The sequence below is a fragment of the Varanus komodoensis genome, unplaced genomic scaffold (genome assembly GCF_004798865.1).
Source record: "Varanus komodoensis strain SLA01 unplaced genomic scaffold, ASM479886v1 scaffold42, whole genome shotgun sequence".
In the NCBI taxonomy this organism is placed as follows: Eukaryota; Metazoa; Chordata; class Lepidosauria; order Squamata; family Varanidae; genus Varanus; species Varanus komodoensis.
Window position 1 is genome coordinate 719,910 of NW_025335972.1, and position 19,022 is coordinate 738,931.

Genomic DNA, 19,022 nt, shown 5'->3' on the forward strand with positions numbered 1-19,022 from the left:
GAGAGTCTCAGTTTTTCCTTCAGCCTGACAAAGAGCGCTATAATTACCCCTCTCTCCAAGGGCAGCCTTTCGATTGCGTTCCCCTCTCCGGCCCCACAACTCCCTAAATTTCCAGCCAAGCCTCCCCTTACTCCCACGAGTCTTGTCTTGGGGGGCTACCCCTGCTCTAGAGCAGGGATTTCCCTTTCTCTTATTGCCCCAGGCCCGGAGGCGGACGCGAGGCACTGCTGATTTATACGCCTGGTCCCGGCACCTTCTCCCCGGCGGAACGGTGTACTCCAGGTCGGGGATCGAGGCCTTCGCGGGGCAAAGCGGCTCCAGTAAGCTTTTCTTCGGCTGAAAAGGCCTCAGCGAGGCCCAAGATCCTGCTTTTCCCTCTGCTTCTCAATAAAGTTTATTCAAAACAAGGGAAAGGAAAGGAAGAAAATAGAGGAGGGGCCGGCGGCCATCTTAGGGGAGGCACAATGTGGGACGTCCAGGTGGCCATTTTGAGAGTGGCGATAGCTCAGAGATCCAAACGGCGCCAAACGGTGAGAACTAAGCCAGCTATTTTGAGGTGGAGATTAAGGGGAGGACTTCATCCGTAGACATACATTGCTGAGCTCCTACGGAATGGAGTGGCCAATCAGTTTCAATGGACGCGGACGAGATATCTTGGCTACTTTTGACGCCATTTCCCCCTCTCTCGCGCGTAGGAAAAGTGACAGCTGCAGCACCGGAAACAATGGAGAAATCTGGGAATTAGTGGCTGAGATTTGGTCGCAGTGTCGCGTTGCCCTCTCCGGGCAGGACCAAAGAGTTCACGCCCTGGCGTGACTCTATACTTTTTTTTACCCGGAAATAAGTCTCTCTGTGTGCAAGGGGCTTATTCTCTACTAAAGATCTAATCCTACGCAAGTCCTTTTCTATCTAGACGCTAGATGTGCGTAAGATTGAGGCCTACATAGGCTTTTTTCCTGTCTACAAATGCATAGGATTGTGCCTTAAGTGTATTTGGAATTGTAGCCGAACTTATGTTTTATTACATGTGAAAACATGTAATTTTATTTAAAAGAGAAAAATAAAAAACACGTCTTTTAAATGTCCTGCCCATGCAAATACAAATAGTTTTATGGCCATTATCCTGATATTATAGTTCTTAAATGGTGGTGGAAAGACTTGTGGCTGAGCAAAAGCTGGTTACAGCACATCTTACAAGGTACTTTAGTGCTATTCTCATATTACTAGGAAAGGAGACAATAAATGGAACAGCCAACCCTGTAGTGTTGGATTAATACTGTTAATACAGGAGTTTTAGGAACAGAACCAAAGCTCTGTGTGCATGAATGTTTTTTATGTTATTTATTCACATTTGCAATAGAGTTGTCAAAATATATTAATGTAGTCCTTGCATTGCTATCTTCATGTTTATATTACTGCATTTGATGAGGGACTGCGCTGGTGCTTGGTCCAGAAGCTGTTGCTGATCAGCAGGTGGAGGCCAGCCTGCAGAGTGGAGCATCTGATGGTAGCGTTCAACCAGTATTGGCTACCTTTTACCTACAGAGCCACATTGCTGTTGGCATATAAAAGCCCTGGACATCTTGGAGGATTGCTTTTCCTAGAGATATACCTATTTGAACACTAATGTCATTGAAGCTGTTTGTACCACAACTTGCAGATTACCATCATGTGGCAATCCAGAAGCAAGCTTTTCTCACCCTGTAAATATCCCTCCTTTGTGTGTGGGAGCCACCAACTGTGGCAAGTACTAGTCACAAATGAAAGACCCTTCTTCTCACCCAGACCTTCTCTGCTGATTGTGCTGCTCCAACTGTTTGCCAGCTCTTGGATTTTGATGTTTCTATTCAGAATGCCTATCCTTTGATTTTACATGGTTTTAATGGAGACATTTTGTATTTTCCCTTTTGCTTCAAGATGTATCTGTAGGTATGGTCAAGCTGTTTATAAATGTAAATAAAGTACAAATAAATATTTATAATAATACCCCTGCAATGTAGCCCAGTGTCATTGCCAGAGTAGAAAGCTTGGTGGGGAGGATGTTGTTGTTGTTAGTCGCAAAGTCATGTCCAAGCCATCACGACCCCATGGAAAACATTCCCCCAAGCCTTCCTGTCCTCCACCATCCCCCGGAGTCCACTTAAGCTCACACCGACTGCTTCAGTGACTCCATCTAGCCACCTCATTCTCTGCCGTCCCCTTCTTCTTTTGCCTTCAATTGTTCCCAGTGTTACTGGATTCAGCCAGTCAACAGCTGGGGCAAACCCAGGTGGACCCCAAACCCGAGCCAAATAGAGCCTGAGACGAGACTTAGAGCCAAAATCAGCTTTATTCTAGTGCACTATAGAATAAAGGGAGACAAAAGGGGACATTCAGCCCAATGCGGTGTCTCAAAAGTTGCACCCTAGTACATGCCTAAGTAACCAGTTAGGTCTCTTAATACACATCTAATACATCGATACATCAATTTATGCACCCCCTCCCATGCTGGAGAAAGAGGCCTTTCTTCTGTCAAGGACCAGACATTTCCCATGTCTATTTCTTATCTGCTCGAGATTCACACAGGCTTGCCATGTTCTTACTCCCTGCACATTTGCAACTTTCATGGCAGCTAGAACCAGTTTCCACTGTCCCTTTGATTACTGTAGGCGAGGTCAGGCTAGCGTGTTAGCTGTGGGTTACACAAAGTTCATTTTGTTCTTATCTGCCCTCCCTTCTGGGACAGTATAACTGTGTTGTTTTTATTATGTGGCCTTCCTCTGGCCAATTACTTTTGGGGTGCTGCAAATGGCAACACCAGCATTAGGCTCTTCTCCAGTGAGTCCTTCATTAGGTGGCCAAAGTATTTGAGTTTCATCAGAACAGTCAGGGTTGATCTCCTCTAGGACTGACTGGTTTGATCGTCTTGCAGTCCAAGTGACTGGGGAGGATACAACCCTGTAAATAGAATCAACTTAATGTACTTAGGATCATGTTAGAATCCCATAGAAACTCTTTTGCATGTTAATCACAATAGTTAAATTGAGTAAGGATGCAATTTTACGCATATTTTAACAGAACAAATGTCCTACAACTCTTAGTCCAGGTTTGGGTATGCTTGGAGTTGTAAAACTTTTCTGCCTAAACATCTATAGAATTGCACGCTATATGGCAAAATGTGTCATTTAAGGCATAATTCAGATTACAGCCAAATTAATTGTTTAAATTAACGTCTCTCAACCCAGTGCCAGCAGCTAGATAAACGCTTTCTATACAGAGACTGTATTTTACCCCACTGTCTCATCCAGTAAAACGACATACAAATAGCGGTGCATCAGTCACTCTACATTGTGTATCTCTATGCCACCCAGGAACTGCCGTCCATTTTAGAGACATCGTAAAAAGTTGCGAGGGCGAAACATATAGAGAAGGCATCCGTTGAAGGGGCGGGGAACTGACAGGAAGCTCCCGTGGAGCACTTTGCTTTTTCTATGATAAGATGGCGCTTTCATTAGCGAGCCGCAAGGGCAGATAAAGGAAGCGGACGCAAAGCGCGATGTTATCAATTATTCGCTGACTGGAGCATGTGGGGAGTTGAAGGACTTTTTTCCTGCCTAAGTGTACGAGTACTTCCGGTTCGAAATGGTTCCACGCTGGATGGACAACAAAAAGCTGATAGGGCATGGAAACTCCGTTTGCCTTCGGAGCGAGTCACGGACAAGAGGAGCTTGTAGTTTCTATCAGATATTTCAAGTGTGTTTTAGTTTCTTGAAAACAAACAAACCTCAATGGGAAGTTTCTGTCAATTGAAGCTTATTGCTAAAAACAGCCTCTATGCAACGAGGAAAGTGAGCCGCCATGTCGAGTATGTCACCAAGAGAACAACTCCCAGCTTCCCTCGTGCACTGCCACAGCAAGAGTGGCCATCTTGAGAAGGACGTGGGAAGGGCGAATTCGGCTAATAACGTCGTCTCGTGCTATGATGGAAACGGGCAGTTAAAGCCGGAAGAACAGTGCTAAGGGTGCTTTCTTGTGCGAGCTTAGGCAGAGGAAGGCATGCAGGGAGCTGAGGGCCTCTATCTCTATGTCTGAACTTGTGCAAAACTGCACCTTAACTCGTTTTAGTTGGTTTCTTATTTCTGCATCCAGGCCTCCCTATCATAATTGATGCAATATTACACTTATATCTCACCCTCCTGAATAAAACCCAAGGTGGCTTACAAGGTTCTTTCCATTTCACTCTCACAACAACAGTATGAAGTAGGTTAGGATGAGAGTTTGTGACCCGCCGAAGATACACCATGAGCTCCATGCCTGAATGGGAACTAGAACCCACATCTTGCAGCTCCTCAGTCCAGCACTCTGACCACCACACTGGCTTTCACAGGGTAACGACTTGTTTTCGATTTTTTCTGGCAGGTTGAGCTAAGTGCTTCCAAGTGTACACAGGGCCCGTTTTAATGCTTTATTTGGGCTGCGATCCTATGCTTCCTTGTCTGGAAGTAATCACCACTGGGCATGGAACTTACTTCACAGTAAACATGCTATGAATATGAAACAAGGCTATAATTTTACGTCCATGTAAGATTACTTACAAGTTTACACAGGAAAAGGGGCCTATGTTATGCTGACCAGGGCATGCTAGGAGCAGGCGGCTTTTTTTCTGTCAACTTACTGCACCGTTAGATTTTGGACTGTCTTTCCATGCTTCTGTGTTTGGGGCTATTAGGACAACATTCTGGTGAGCTGACAATATTACAGGAGTGGAAATTAGCATCTATGGCCTTAGAAACCCAGTGAGAAAGGCATAGTACTTTGGATTTGCTTGTATGGCAGACTTGCCCATCACTGTTTCACAACCACCCAAGTCCATACTTGCATAACATCCAGATTTATTTGCCTCCGCCCAAAAACTAAATGCTTATTAGACTTTGGTTGTAAAACCATTATCTTCTGTAGAGGCAAGATTACAAAGAAAGGTAGGTAAGTAGATGGAATCACTGAAGTTTGTGGCACAAAAGCTTGGGCAATACTGCATCATAGACCATGTTCTTGTTGTTAGTCATGAAGTCATATCCAAACCATCGCGAACCCATGGACAACATTCCTCCAGGCCTTCCTGTCCTCCACCATCCCCCAGAGTCCACTTAAGCTCACACCAACTGCTTCAGTGACTCCATCTAGCCACTTCATCCTCTGCCATCCCCTTCTTTTGCCATCTATTGTTCGCAGCATTAGGCTCTTCTCCAGAGAGTCCTTCCTTCTCATTAGGTGGCCAAAGTATTTGAGTTTCATCTTCAGTATTTGGCCTTTTAAAGAGCAGTCAGGGTTGATCGCCTTGCTGTCCAAGGGACTCACAGGAGTCTCCTCCAGCACCACAATTCAAAGGCCTCAATTCTTCAGCACTCAGCCTTCCTTATGGTCCAGCTTTCACAGCCATACATTGCAACTGGGAAAACCATAGCCTTGACTATACACTCCATTTCCAGGCTACTCCATTTCTTCTGAGGGATTCTTGCCCACAGTAGTATACCTGATGGTCATCTGAATTTAATTCATCCATTCCTGTCCATTTTAGTTCACTGGTTCCTAAGATGTCGATGTTGTCTTGTCATCTCGTTTGACCACATCCAGCCTGCCTTGATTCATGGATCTTACATTCCAGGTTCCTATGGAGTATAGTCTTTACAGCATCAGACTTTCCTTTACCACCAGATACATCCGCAACTGAGTGTCCTTTCGGCTTTGACCCAGTCGCTTCATTCTTTCTGGTGCTACTAGTACTAGCCCTCCGCTCTTCCCCAGTAGCATATTGGACACCTTCCGACCCGAGGGGCTCATCTTCCAGCGTCATATCTTTTTTGCCTTTTCGTACTGTCCATGGGTTTTCATGGCAAGAATACTGGAGTGTGTTGCCATTTCCTTCTCCAGTGTATTACGTTTTGTCAGAGCTCTGTACGACCTGTCCATCTTGGTTGGCCCTGCACAGCATAGCTCATAGCTTCATTGAGCTACACAAGCCCCTTCGCCACAACAAGGCAGTGATCCACGAAGGGGCCATAGACCATACTTTGTCACAAATGCAAGACAGTTCCTTTTGACACTGACCAGGCAGAATTTTACTGGTCTGACTGGAAAGGCAGTTCTTAGAACAAGGCAATGTAAAGACACTTTTTGTGGTTGGTAGTTTTCCTGTTTTCTGTAAGTCATCTTTTTTCAAACCAAGAGAGATGACACACTTTGATTGCGGGGGGGGGGGGGTGGCATTTATTCTGATACTGATTTTCTTAAATACCCCACCTCACACCTTTCCAGAAGCAAAGAGACATTGCCTGATATAGTTGGAAGTACTTAGATACTTTAGGCCTTGATCGTATACATACTTACGTAGGAGTAAGTCCTATTCAGCTCAACAGGGCTGACCTCTGAGTAGGCATGCATAGAAGTGCAATCAAAAACTTAATTCTCTTCAAAGATGACATATTTTACCAGGTATTCAGAATTTTAGAAAAAAGGTATGTCTTCATCCTTTACAAAGAAAATGGCAGATGGATACTGTAGTCTCTTTTCATATTTATTTTTAAAAATCGAACAGGAAATGTCTGAATCAGTTACAATTCTTTGGTAACTCCAACTGCCCTCAGTCCTTAAGCAATGCAGAAATAAAAGTCAGTTCAAGCACCCTAAAGTGTTTGGCTTGGTCACATTCCTATCTCCACACAGCTGTAAAGCTGTTGGAGAGGTTTGGGTTTACTGCCACACTTCAAATGCAATGAGCTAATCATATTTTAACAAATCACTAGATTTGACTACCTAAAATTAAAAAAACACATATTAAGCAGCAGCAACAAGTCCTATACACACTTGCTTGGAAGTACCATTCATCTTCTCAGGACCATTTCTGAGAAGCCATGCTTATAGAATTGCACTGTAGGACTTTAAAAGTTGTGGTAAGTTTTGCTACAATATATTTAAATACTGCAATCCATTCAAAATATGTATTAAGATAGCAAAAGCTCTCAGAGCACTGCATTCTAATTGAATGGTCTATAAAAGCCCTAAATAAATATGTATACCCCAGCCTTCATGAGAGGATAAAGCAACTTGTTTACGATTCCCAAGTGGTGTTTGATTCAGGCACTTCTTTAAATTATTTAAGGAATCTGAATTCTTCATTCAGTATTACATTGTTTTGTCTTCACTTCTGTGGGCGTTACAGCAAACATGTCGTGCTGAATATGAGGGGTCTGTTTTCCAGAACCTGTACACAGTTCAATATAGAAGTAAGAAACACAAATTTTTACTAAAAGAATAGACTTTATTAAGCACTGTAAGTCTCTCTCCATCATCGATAGATGAACAACGCGCCCAGATTCCACCAGCAAAAAACATTCCTAAAAGACACCCAAGATTTCTGATTTCAACCTACTGCATGTTTCCCCTGATTTAGAGCAACCTCTCCAAACTTACACTGATTAAAAAAACCCAACAACCTATCAAGCTTGTTGTGGGGTGCAAGGATTGGGGAGAGGGGGATTCAATTATCAAGGTTGGGGTGGGGATAGTAAAGATAACATTTATCCATCCACTAAGAACAAGTGTTAATAGCATAAAAAGAAAAAAAACCATTCTTTTGAAGAAGGGAAATAATGAATTTATCATTGCCCTCCCATATAAATAAAGCATGAACTTGCAACTGACCAGGGATCACTAACAAAGAAAAAAATCAGATTTGCTCTGTTCAGCGAAAGATTTATTTGTATGTTTTCTCTTTAAAGCTAAAATCTTAGGCTAAACATTTATAAAAGGTGGCAGTGGGGAGATATATATATTGGGTAAAAAAAATGCAACTTCAAGGTTACTCGAGAGCGTGTACAGGGAAAGACTGGCTTAAAATTACAACTGAGTTTGAAGTTTTACTTTTAAAATTTTACTAGGCATTTAGTTACTATCAACAAAGCATCTACCAAAATACAAGAGCAATGGTTATAGTCAGGAAAGTGTACATCCCATTTGAAAGGGTAATATTATAGATAAATAAGGTGTATGTGGGCAGTGAGGAGGGGTTGGCCTTTGAAAATTGAAAAGAGAAAAAAACTAACCTTAAAAATACCTAGAAAGTGAGCAACAATGTCCAACTTTATGCAATGAACAGTAAACAGCAATTGAAGACTGAAATATTTCTAAAAGGTGTTAGATTTTTTTTAACATTAAAAAGGGGACTTTAAAAAAAGAAACCAGTACAAGTAAAACCAGAACAAAAGAGGGCTGTGGTGAGGGAGATGGGAAGAATGCAAATCAAAAATAGAAGAACATGCATATTTAGCAAAATACATGTCAGGTAAGTTAGCTATTATAATGATTCAACCTCGGTAGTAAAGTTCTGCTAACTAGATTAAAAATAAAAAATAAAGCGAACACATAGTTTGTTTAGAATTCTTGCAGCCTGACCCTAACCATCTTTACTTAGAAGAAAGCACCAATATTTTAGTGGGGCTTAGACCCAAGTAAATGTGCTTAGGATATGCAGCGTAGGTTACTTTAAAGTTGAATGATGGGGCAGGAAAGATGGTGGTTCTTTGCCCCACTTGGCTACTCAGTGGCACTGTGTCCTCTTCACAGGCTGTACTGTATACATATGTAATCTGTGGACAGGGATACCCCCATGCCCCTCTACAAGAATTCAAGTCCCTGTCATAATGTTTGTCTGTGACTTTCCTCCAGGGATCTAAGAGTATACTTCTTTGTTTTGAATCCAAGAAAAGCTGGAATTCTAAGCCATACAAGAAAAGGGTTAAAGCTGCCCTTGAAAAGGCTCTCTAGTCTTTTCAAGTATCTTTATACTGTAAGAATATTTGCAGTTTTCTGTTTCTCAAAATGTCCAGCTAAGCCAACTGGTAGCCATAGCTTAGGAACTGCTAGACACAGTCTCACCCTGCTTTACTGCCTCAGGATGGGATGAAAGACCGTCAAGAGAAATGCAGGTAATATTGGTTGGTAGGTTGGTTTAAAGCCCCTCTCACCACAAGTCACAAGACTATGAAGGAAGCAGATAGGCAGATTCTTGCCTACAATTTTATGGGTTGCATCCTTAGGATGGTTGCTGACTTCAAGGAAAGTGCTCAGAGAACTGGAGGCTAGTACACAAAGTTAGAAGGAAGAGTTTTATTCCTACTGGAAATCACACCAACAGCGGACCTGCCCTTTACTTCACAGCAGCCTTCCCCAACATGATGCCTTCCAAATGTATTGGACCTCAATTCCCATCTTCAGCAAGAATGCAGGCACCAGGCTGCAGAAGGCTGGGTGAGAGGAAGCACATTTGAAGGCAGGAACACATTTTGGTGTGAAAGGAAAATGTTTGCCTCATGGGAGAGGACTTGGGTTACTTCAATTAACTCTCATTGTCCACGTTAATAACACAACAGTGGTTCATGATAAATGTGATCTCCGTAGTTGGTTTGAATAGGACTTACTCCATTGGGATGAAAGACTCAGAATGTGGGGTGCAGCTCCAGTGACTTTTAAGTAATTAGGCTGATTTGTAGTGCACACCAAACCCAAAAGTCTTATACAGCCAGAAGAAAAAGCAAGAACACTCCAGTTCAGAGTGCATTCCTCATAATGATTTAAGAACATAATTCAGTAGACTCTTTGGGTCCAAAAGATGTCATAGCTTCCCTCACTAAGTAAACCTGTTGCTTGGACGTGATTATCACAGTATTGCTGTTTTATTTCTTGAACAGTTGTGATCCTTCCAAGAATCATCAAGTGGTATATTTGCAAAGGGCCTTGTTTTTTCTGTTACCATATTGTCTGTTTCACATGCTACACTGCAAGATGTTTTCAAATTCCCCAATTTCACAATACCAAAATGGCATCTTTTCCAGAATTGTGCACACATTGTATGCCTCTTGGACTTTTCAGGATTATAAACAGACTAGTATCTAGGCTTGCCATACCTATATCTACTAATAGGGTAAACAGCAAAAAATGGTTTCACTTTCTGTAATGCATTCTGAGATTATGAAAGTTGATCAGAGTTCAGGTCAGAAGGCTACATATTTGAATTGCCGTTGAGACCTGGTTGTGTAGCTCTTAACACCCCACATTCAAAGACTGCAGATTTCTGATTTCACAAGAGGATTTTAATTTTGGAATCTGCACTCCCCAAAACAAAACAAAAAATCTAAGGAGGTTTGAAGCTTGCAGGCAAGTTCAGGGTTTTAAGTTGGCGGTGGGGGGAAACTGTAACTATAAGGCCAACCATTTATGGCAGAACCTTTTTGGATTTCTGCCCCTACAACCAAAAGCATGTTTAATGTCATCAGATTGTACAGATTTCTTTAACTACTGTTGTAAACATAAAGAATATCAGAACTAACTGGCTGGGTGCAAGCGGAAGGAGAGAGAGAAGAGTTAATGATCAGCAGTGTGTTATGTTTTGTATAACATAAAACTGCTTTAAAATGAGTATGAACTCCATTTCTTTAGTCATTTATCATGTTTCTTAAAGCCTGACCTTGATCCATCCCAGCCAAAACATGGGGTTCTTATTCAGCACCCAAGCACAGGCTACAGTTCTAGTTTCTGGGTATGTCAACACATAAGCAAAGGTTCTCCAATCCATGAAGAAGCAATAGTTTCACCACTGTGGGTGATCAGGGGATAAAATCCTCCAGCCCAACTACCACAGGCTTCTCTAAGCTCTGACTAAAAAGAAAATGCCTTGGAGGGCAAAGGAGAATTTAGGAATTTGGTTATGAACCTCCGATTGAACTTAAATCTCTGCATCACCAAAACTTACACAATGGATTCATATATTCCTGATTCTATTTCTGGTTGTGGTTTCGGAAAAGGGCTCATTCCACATGTCAGGGAACCCTCTGGGCACTGATGGCATGAACCCAATTATTATTGGATTATTATTATTATTGATGAGAATAATAATGAGAATTATTTCTCATTTTAGTTTTAAAGAAATGTCATGTTCGCTTGGCTCTCTTCTCATGGAGCAATCAGTGTGCGTCACGTCAGAAATGCTTTGTTACATTGCCACATCAGTGAGAGTGTTAATACTATGTAAAAAGTTGAAGCCGTTGACTACTGCAGAGAAATGAAGGACAAAAGGCTGCATTCAATGTTGTTTTAACTTAAGTCCCATTCATTCCAGTGGGTCTACTCTAGGCAGAAATAACATAGGAAGTAACCACCAAAATGCTCAGAAGTCCAGATATGTATGGTGTTCGGTTGTTTGGATCCATGTAGATTCTACAATGCATCTCCTACACTGTAAGAGAAACAAAGCCAATAATGTTCCTCTACCTTTAGGCTTTGCTTCAAATTAAAATTTTATCAAAACTAATTATTTTATCCACCCACAGCGTGGAAGCACCTAACATTTTCATGAGATATTTTTAGGATATGTGATGCCTGCTACCATTACAACTCAGCAAAGGGGGAGCAATTCTGGAGGAAATGGCATCCACATTTGCAAATAACTTGCTACAAATTTATAAGGAAAGCTTGCTAAAGGGATTTAGAATTAACTTACTTCAAACTTCATTTTTCCTAGCTTGGAAAGTAGAAAGGTAGTCTGTGTGTACACTGAAATTGAAATCTAAAATGCACAATCACTGAATTCTGCTACCTGAATAAATTATGCAAATGATATACATCTGCACTGTCTTGTTTATGTAATTTATTCTAGCCTTTAAAAAAATGCCTAATTTTTCCGGATGTGAATGGTCAACAAAAGGAATAGAAACTCTGCCCTAATCAAAATAAAATCTGACCACCCCCAGCATCAAAAAATTCATTCAGGTATTGCTGAAGCTGACACACTTTGGGAATATTTTTATAATTATAAGGATTAGAAACTTAAAAAAAATGCTAGGTTCCTGAAAAGCTGAGCTCTATGTCCAAAAGATTATGCACCCTACAGAATTCACAAGCCCCTGCCCCTAAATGGCATGTTTGCAGCCTGGAAAACAGTAACGCCAAATTAACCATCCCATCTCTTACAATCAGTACATTTGTCTACTTGTATGGCTAAGAGAAAAAAATGTTGATCCAGCTGCAAAGGATTCCAAACACAGGAAATATGATATAAGAAAATGAATACAAAAGAAGACAGACACAGCTTTGACTACCCTCCCCTTGGGCTGCATTATATTAAAGCACATTAATCTCTGTGTTAGCACACCTCTGTGATTGACTGACCTAAGTAGGTAGGTGTCTTTCTACTTCATAGGTTAGACTTCAGAACTGTTCTGTCGGTCAGGAGAGGAAGTTGCCTTTCTCTCCAATAAATACTGTCAAGTTAAAGTGGCAGGAGCACCCCAAGCGAAAAGGGGTGCAAAATCCCTCCTCTCTGGTACACCTTTTAAAGATGCCAACCCACTTCCCAAATCTCATTTGGGAATCCCACTTCCAAGAAGTAGTTAAATAAGGTCCTGTTATATGACAGGAAGTATCATGACATCAGGATGATTATGCATACTATTCCTCCCTTAACCCTGGGAATAAAGTAGGTACTTCTACATCACCAAGTCAGTTCCAGACCTGAGCATACGGGACACAAATAAAAGGCAAGACACAAAATGCTTCCACACCAGCTCCCAAATGGTTTGATCCATTTGAGGTGGAAGCTAGGGTGCATTCTGAAAAGCCCAATTCAAATACCTTGAAGTATGATTTTAAGTTCTGCCTTGTTCTGCAGCTGTAACACAAGAAGCATAGCATCTCAGACCATTCCAAAAGTAATATAGGCTTGATTCTTTGGTATCTGAAAATCTGCTCTGGATTTCTTCTTCTCTCTCAGAAGAAAAGTCAGAGCACGGATGTATAATGCTTAAGTAGAAAGCTTTCAGGCATGAAACATGCTTCGCTCCTCTATGGTTCTAGGTCACATACTCCCTTTTATGCGCATCTTCAGTCAAAGGCCTTATGAAGACCTTTCCCTAAACTTGATCGTTGAAAGAACTGTTATTAATGTAAGCTGGTTCCTCTTGCAAAAATTAAGAAAAACAGGAGACTATATCTACATGTATGTATGTGCGTGTGCGTGCGCACACACATGCACATATACACACTCTATTTAAATACGTACATAAAATAATTGTCATACAGTTCCTGGGAAAATCAGGTTCTGCAAGCTTACAATGCTGAAATTAAACACTGGACTTAGTGTAGATGTAGTATCATTTTGAATATAGGTTTCTAGCTAGGTTCTAGACTAAGAAAAGCCACATTCTGAGTAGGAATCTAATGAACTGTAGACAAATCCCCATTCATTTTTTGAAATTATTGGACACTGGAGTTTTATTGGGGCCTTCTCTGTAGAGGTTGCATGTTCAAAACCTGGGATGGAAACAGGAATTGGAAAGGTAGGTTTGGGACTATGGGAAATCGGTATGTAACAATAGGAACTGTGCTGAAAAATCATTGCACCCTCTCCAATTTGTAAAATACACAAGGGATTCACCTTGCTGCTCTACTTTTTAAAGGTCAATGGCATCCACTGAGGATTGGTCAAATGCTGAGAGGAACAAACCAAAGAAAGTAATAGCAAGGACCTCTAGCCAGCCACCATGAGATATAAGTGTTGAAAACTTGGACTGACTCACCAAGGCAATTCTTACATTCTAAGGAATAGGCAACCTGTTGTATCTAAATCACAAAGGATAGAAATTAGTTCAAAAAAATAAGCTTCTCTGGAATCCATATCTGACTCCAGCAAACAAGATTTTCAAAGCCTCAATTACTGGCTACACCCGGTTTTGGATATATCTGACAAAATGGCACCAGTAAGAGAACATCAAACATTTTCTGGACAAGCAGGCTTGTGTGTTTGTATTACACAGCCCCTAAAATGTACTGTTACTTGAATACTTTGTAGCATTGCTAACTATATATGAAGCAACAATTCTCCTTTTAGGATTTCATCTCCTTACCATTAAGAACAGAGATTTTTTAAGTTTGTTGGTTTCTCATGAATCCTTCCAACAAAGGAAATAGGTTGAGTTTGCAATATATTTAGGATGTTGAGCAAATAATAATTTCTAGCCATTGAGTTTCTAGCTACTTCGAATAATAAAGCTGATACAAAAGATGATATAAAACTCTCTAGATGTTTTGGCCTAAAATGCCTTTCAGACCTAGTCATTATAACCAATGGTGAGGGATACTGGCACTTGTAGGTCAGAACATCTGAAAGAATACATGTAGCCCATCTGTTCTGAAAGGGATAGCAGCTGTTTTTCCCAGCCATTGCAGACAGAATTCGCACCAGGAATCTCTAAAATGGAGATAAGACAACCTGCAGTTGCTGCTCACCTTCTGGAAGCTGTGGATTACTCCCAGAAGCCCAACACATGCAGCCCACAAAGATGAGTCCAGCTCAACAGGAGATCCCAAACCTCTGAGCACCCAGCTTTATTCCAACATATGCTGGGTGGGGCATGGGTAGGGGGAGAAGGGAAAAGGAATGGCAAGGAGAAAAACAGAAGGGCATAAAGAAAAGGGGGTCGCCCTGCCTAATTTTTGGCTCTGATTTTGCCCACCAGTAGCATGCAGCCTCAACAGGTCACTCAGCAAAGGACTTGACACCCTAGGCAGAAAAGGGGCTCCCCAGGCCTGCTTTGGGTCTTAAATGCTTTTTTAGTCAAAGAAATTAATAAAGGAGTGGATTCTCTGCTCATCTCAATTTTTAATACCTGTTTGCTACTGTTGCTGAGCAACTGAAATTTGGGGGTCTAGTGCCTCTGAACATGTAAATTCTATTTAGCTATCAGAATTAAGAGACACTAACAGACTTTGCCTTCACAAACTACTTTAATCCTTTTAAAAGAGAGCTAAATGAGTTGCCATCATCTCTTACCTTGTGGCAGTGGATTTCATACATTATGGAAAACAAAACAAAAATGCTTTCTTTTTCTGTCCTGATCATGGTCAAAGTGGCAGAATCTGTCCTGAGTCATTTTCCTAGGGAATTGTTTCATCTGTGCCTCTTGTATGATGGAAGCTGTAGGAGAAAATATTCAGCCTGCCAGAGTCTGCCTTCTGATAGCAGAAGGCAGACATTAAAATCCGTGTACATTTCAGGTTGCAATCATTTTTTTTCTGAGCACCTGACCATCAAGTTATTGGAGGTGTATGGCATGGCAGTTGTAAGAAATCAGACTGAAGTATGCACTGTATGTCTGCATGCATGCACACAGCTAAACACTGAATTAGTTCTCATTTCAACAGAATTTTAATCTTTTTCTTCGTAACCTCACCTCCAAGTTACTTGATTCTTCACTTTAAAACTACCCATTTTACTCATGCTTTATAATCAAAGCTGTATGCACTCTGCATTAAATGACAGCTTCAGTACACAAAATCTAGTGCACATTTTTCACACATAGGGTACTAGCTTATTTTACATAGTTTATTCAGCTTCTGAAATTCAACGTTTTCAAGTTTTCCAAGAACTACAGGTGGCAGAAGGTAAAAATGGAAGGAAGGAAAGAAACTGAGATTAGGGACCCCAGAAGGCAAGGGGCAAAGGAGTACTAGCCATAAAAGGAGAGACAGTTGTGCAAGGCACTGTAGTTCCCATCATTCCTACAACATATTGAAAACTTGACCAGCTTTCTTCCCAGAAACTCTCTCTTTAAAATCTTTTCTGAGAATCATCAGTAGTAAAAAGAGCTGTGGCTTATAGCCTTCGGATGCACTGTTTTTAAACAGTGATTCCTAGAATGTCAGATTCCAGGTTATGTGCTGAAGCTGCAGAGTACACACAGCCTTGCTTATAGAGAAAAGTAAACTGTCTCCAATTGAACAGCTTCTAAGTTCTTCTGGCCACCCTTTTCAGAGAAAACTACAGCTAGAATCCCAAACATCAACCTCTGTTAAACTCTGGGTAGGATACCTTTGTCTCCCCAACATGATGGCAATCCACCCACACCCTATTTACAGTCCCAATCATAACCGTTTGCTCATGGTCCTGGAATTGTAACAGTAAGTGCTTGTCTGTTTTAAGGATAAGAAGTTTTTTGTCTGATTATCAGGTGGCCTGCCTCATTCACCACAGCAGCCCTGTAACAAGGGTTAGTTGCTGGCAACTGGTGAAGTGGGCCTTTAATTCATAAAACAAATAGCGCTTTGGAAGACAAGTTGTCTCCCAGGAACATTTTCACCCCTTCCAGGTTTGTCACATTCATATTTATATATAGCTCTATTCATGTTATATATAAATATAATCTCTCTCTCATATATATAAAAAGCACAAGCTGATCATTATACACGCCTTGTGTATAAGCTGCAATAGCTGTGCTACTCTCTCTTTTCTCTCTCTTAAAAACCATGGTCTCCCATTCCCCTCCCCACTTGACTCAATATCATTACCACCATCCCCCAAAGCAACACTGCTATTTGGCCTGATGGTGGGGAGTTGGCAAGAAATTAACATGGAAGGCAGGAAAAATCTGCCCCATTTAAAAATAAACCTTTGCCAGCTTTTTCTCCTTTAAAAATAGCCCCTTCTCAAAATCCAGAATTCTTAATTCTTGCCCCCTAAAGACTCTCCCCCCTCCCCTATAAAATTAAAAAAAAAGAAAAGAAATCCAAATAAACTTAAAAAAGAAAAATATACTGCCCTTGTGGATCCAAACAGCACAATGGTAACCCTCCAGGGTGGAGTGCCAAACAATTGTTGGGGTCACAAGAGCCCCAAGCCATTCTGCTTCACCCCACACTGTGATATCTGCTGTTCAAAAGAGGTAAGATCTCATCATACAAACAACCCAAGTGCTGCACTGAGAATTACCACAGAAGCTCACTTTCTCTTCTCCCAACGTCCACTTCTGGCATTCCCCCAGCACTGGTTTGCATCTCTCCACCCTGCTGCTCCCTGTGGCAGCATCACGACCTCTTCTCTCTCCACCCCACCCGTCCCCCCATTGCCAGTCAGATCCACTGCGGCATCTATTCACTCCTCTTTCTGCAGAGCCGGGAAGGGAAGCTTGTTCTCCGGGCACTTTTCAGGGTCCCCGCTCAGAGTCCCGAAGAAAGGGCCATTGTTATTGCATGAGTCAGCGTCTCTGGCTAAGGCACAAGGTGATGTGACAGAGGGGCATACTCCAGCCCCTGGATCCTCGCCCACTGTGGGGGTGGTGACCCCGTTCCCATTCACCTGGGACTGTGGGCGACTGCTTCCACCACTGCTGTTGCTGGTGCTGTTGTTGAACTCTGGCGTCTTTGCCACTCCATCAGTAGAGCCCTGTGTGAAGAATGCCACATATGTAACTATTGTTCTCCAGTGTTTACTTTGTCTGGCCTCCAAGAGGCTGTGACGGGGTGGCCAGACTTCTGAATGGGAAAGTCGCATATGGTAAATGTCAGATGTTTGAGAGCCGCAAGCAGGTGCCCACAGGTGGTGGCAGCAGGTGGCAAGCAACAAGCAGGCATCCATTGGCACCCGCAGTGGCAAGCAGAGGAATAATCTGAAAGAGCCACATGCGGCTTGCAAACCTCAGTTTGGCCACCCCTGGGCTATAATGTATCTGAATGGACCTGAGGCCTTTCTTTAGTATTGCCAAGGGCCTGTGTAGTAGTTGACTGGTGATGTTCTGAAAGGAAAAAGAGACTCACATTGCTTTGAATACTTATATATAGGCCCTCTGCAAGGTAAATTCAATTCTAATACAGTGGTGCCTTGGCTCACGAACGCCTTGGTTCACAACCAAATTGGGTCACGAACAAAAATTTCATGAAAATTTTGACTTGGGTCGTGAACTCCGCATTGGGTGGCAACCAAGATCGCGGCTATCTCCCCCCCGCCCCCGAGTGGGGAGATGGCCACAATCACAGTTGCGTTCATGCAGGGAAGACATAGAGGAGCTGACGACAGAAGAACTTGCTGAACTCCAGAGTGAGCAGCAGAAGGCACTTGCTGAGGAGGATTCCACTGAGGAAGAGGAAGACAGGGAGGAGTTAGCAGTGATGTGATACAATCCATTATGAAAAAATGGAATGAGTGCCAGGATTTCTTTGAGAAGCAGCACCCCAACATAACTGTAATGAACAGAGTGTTGAATCTGATGAACGATAACGTGGTCTCTCATTTCCAGAGGGTTATGCAGCGCAGGAAAAAACAAGTGACTATAGACAGATTTTTCACCAAAATTGACCCTGCAGCTAAGAGACAAAGAGAGGAAACCCCTGAAAGAGGTCTCCCCAGTGTCCTTATGGAGGGGGACTCTCCCTCAAAACAATAACCTCCCCCCAACCTAGGTTAGTGTTCTCCACTGTACTGTATAGTACTTTGTCACTTTGTTCTTTGTCACTTTGTTTCAAAATTTCTGGTTAAAAAAATAGAGAACAGATTAACCATATTTACATTAAACCTTATGGGGAAATTTGACTTGGTTCATGACCAAAAATTGGCTCACAACCACATTCAGAGGGGCCAGAACGGATTAACCTTATTTACATTGAATCTTATGGGGAAATTTGACTTGGGTCACAACCAATTTGGGTCACAACCAGAGTCATGGAATGGATTAAGTTTGTGAGCCAAGGTACCACTGTACTTTGGGGGGGTCTCCCTAAATGAAAGAGAGTGGTTGGGATATGACAGCTTCCAATGTTAGTCCGTTGGTAGTCAGAGAAAAGGGAGAAAGTTTGGTTGATTTATGTGGTGATGTAAAAGGACTAGGAGAAAGCTGAAGTGAACAGCTAAGCCCTTAATATTAAGATATTCCTTCTCCATAAGACAACCACATCTGGTAAAGATGAGGAGGAAGCAAGTGGCTCTTGTGCCATGAGGATGCCCTAAAATCTTGCCAGAAGATTACAAACCATATAAACATAGAAACAGAGCGAGTCAGAAGGGGCCTCCTGGGCCATCTATTCTAAGCCCCGGTCCAGTAGGCTCTTCTCACGACATGCCCACCATGTGCATGTCCAGCCTATGTTTGAACACCCTCACCGACGGGGCCTCAACCACCTCCCGTGGAAGCCCAAATATAAAGTGGCCAAGTAACCAGAAATAC

At 42.1% G+C, this 19,022-nt stretch overlaps 2 protein-coding genes across 5 annotated transcripts in view; both read right to left on the bottom strand.

The window, feature by feature from the left end:
• PHF8 (PHD finger protein 8) overlaps window positions 1–411 on the bottom strand; it is a 29,071-nt gene extending 28,660 nt beyond the window's left edge. The window contains exon 1 of the mRNA XM_044443418.1: window positions 254–411. The gene's annotated coding sequence lies outside the window, so the exon portion shown is untranslated. The remainder of the gene's footprint in view (window positions 1–253) is intronic.
• Window positions 412–6,504: 6,093 nt separating this feature from the next.
• Window positions 6,505–19,022, bottom strand: part of FAM120C (family with sequence similarity 120C) — a 38,868-nt gene continuing 26,350 nt past the window's right edge. For 2 of the 4 annotated variants that reach the window (XM_044443544.1, XM_044443543.1), the window contains exon 16: window positions 7,277–17,248. In XM_044443544.1, the coding sequence (XP_044299479.1) occupies window positions 16,958–17,248 (291 nt within the window). In that variant the 3' untranslated portion in view covers window positions 7,277–16,957. Of the gene's footprint in view, window positions 7,241–7,276; window positions 17,249–19,022 lie in introns of those variants that run through there. The other 2 variants (XM_044443546.1, XM_044443545.1) reach the window with 2 other exon arrangements.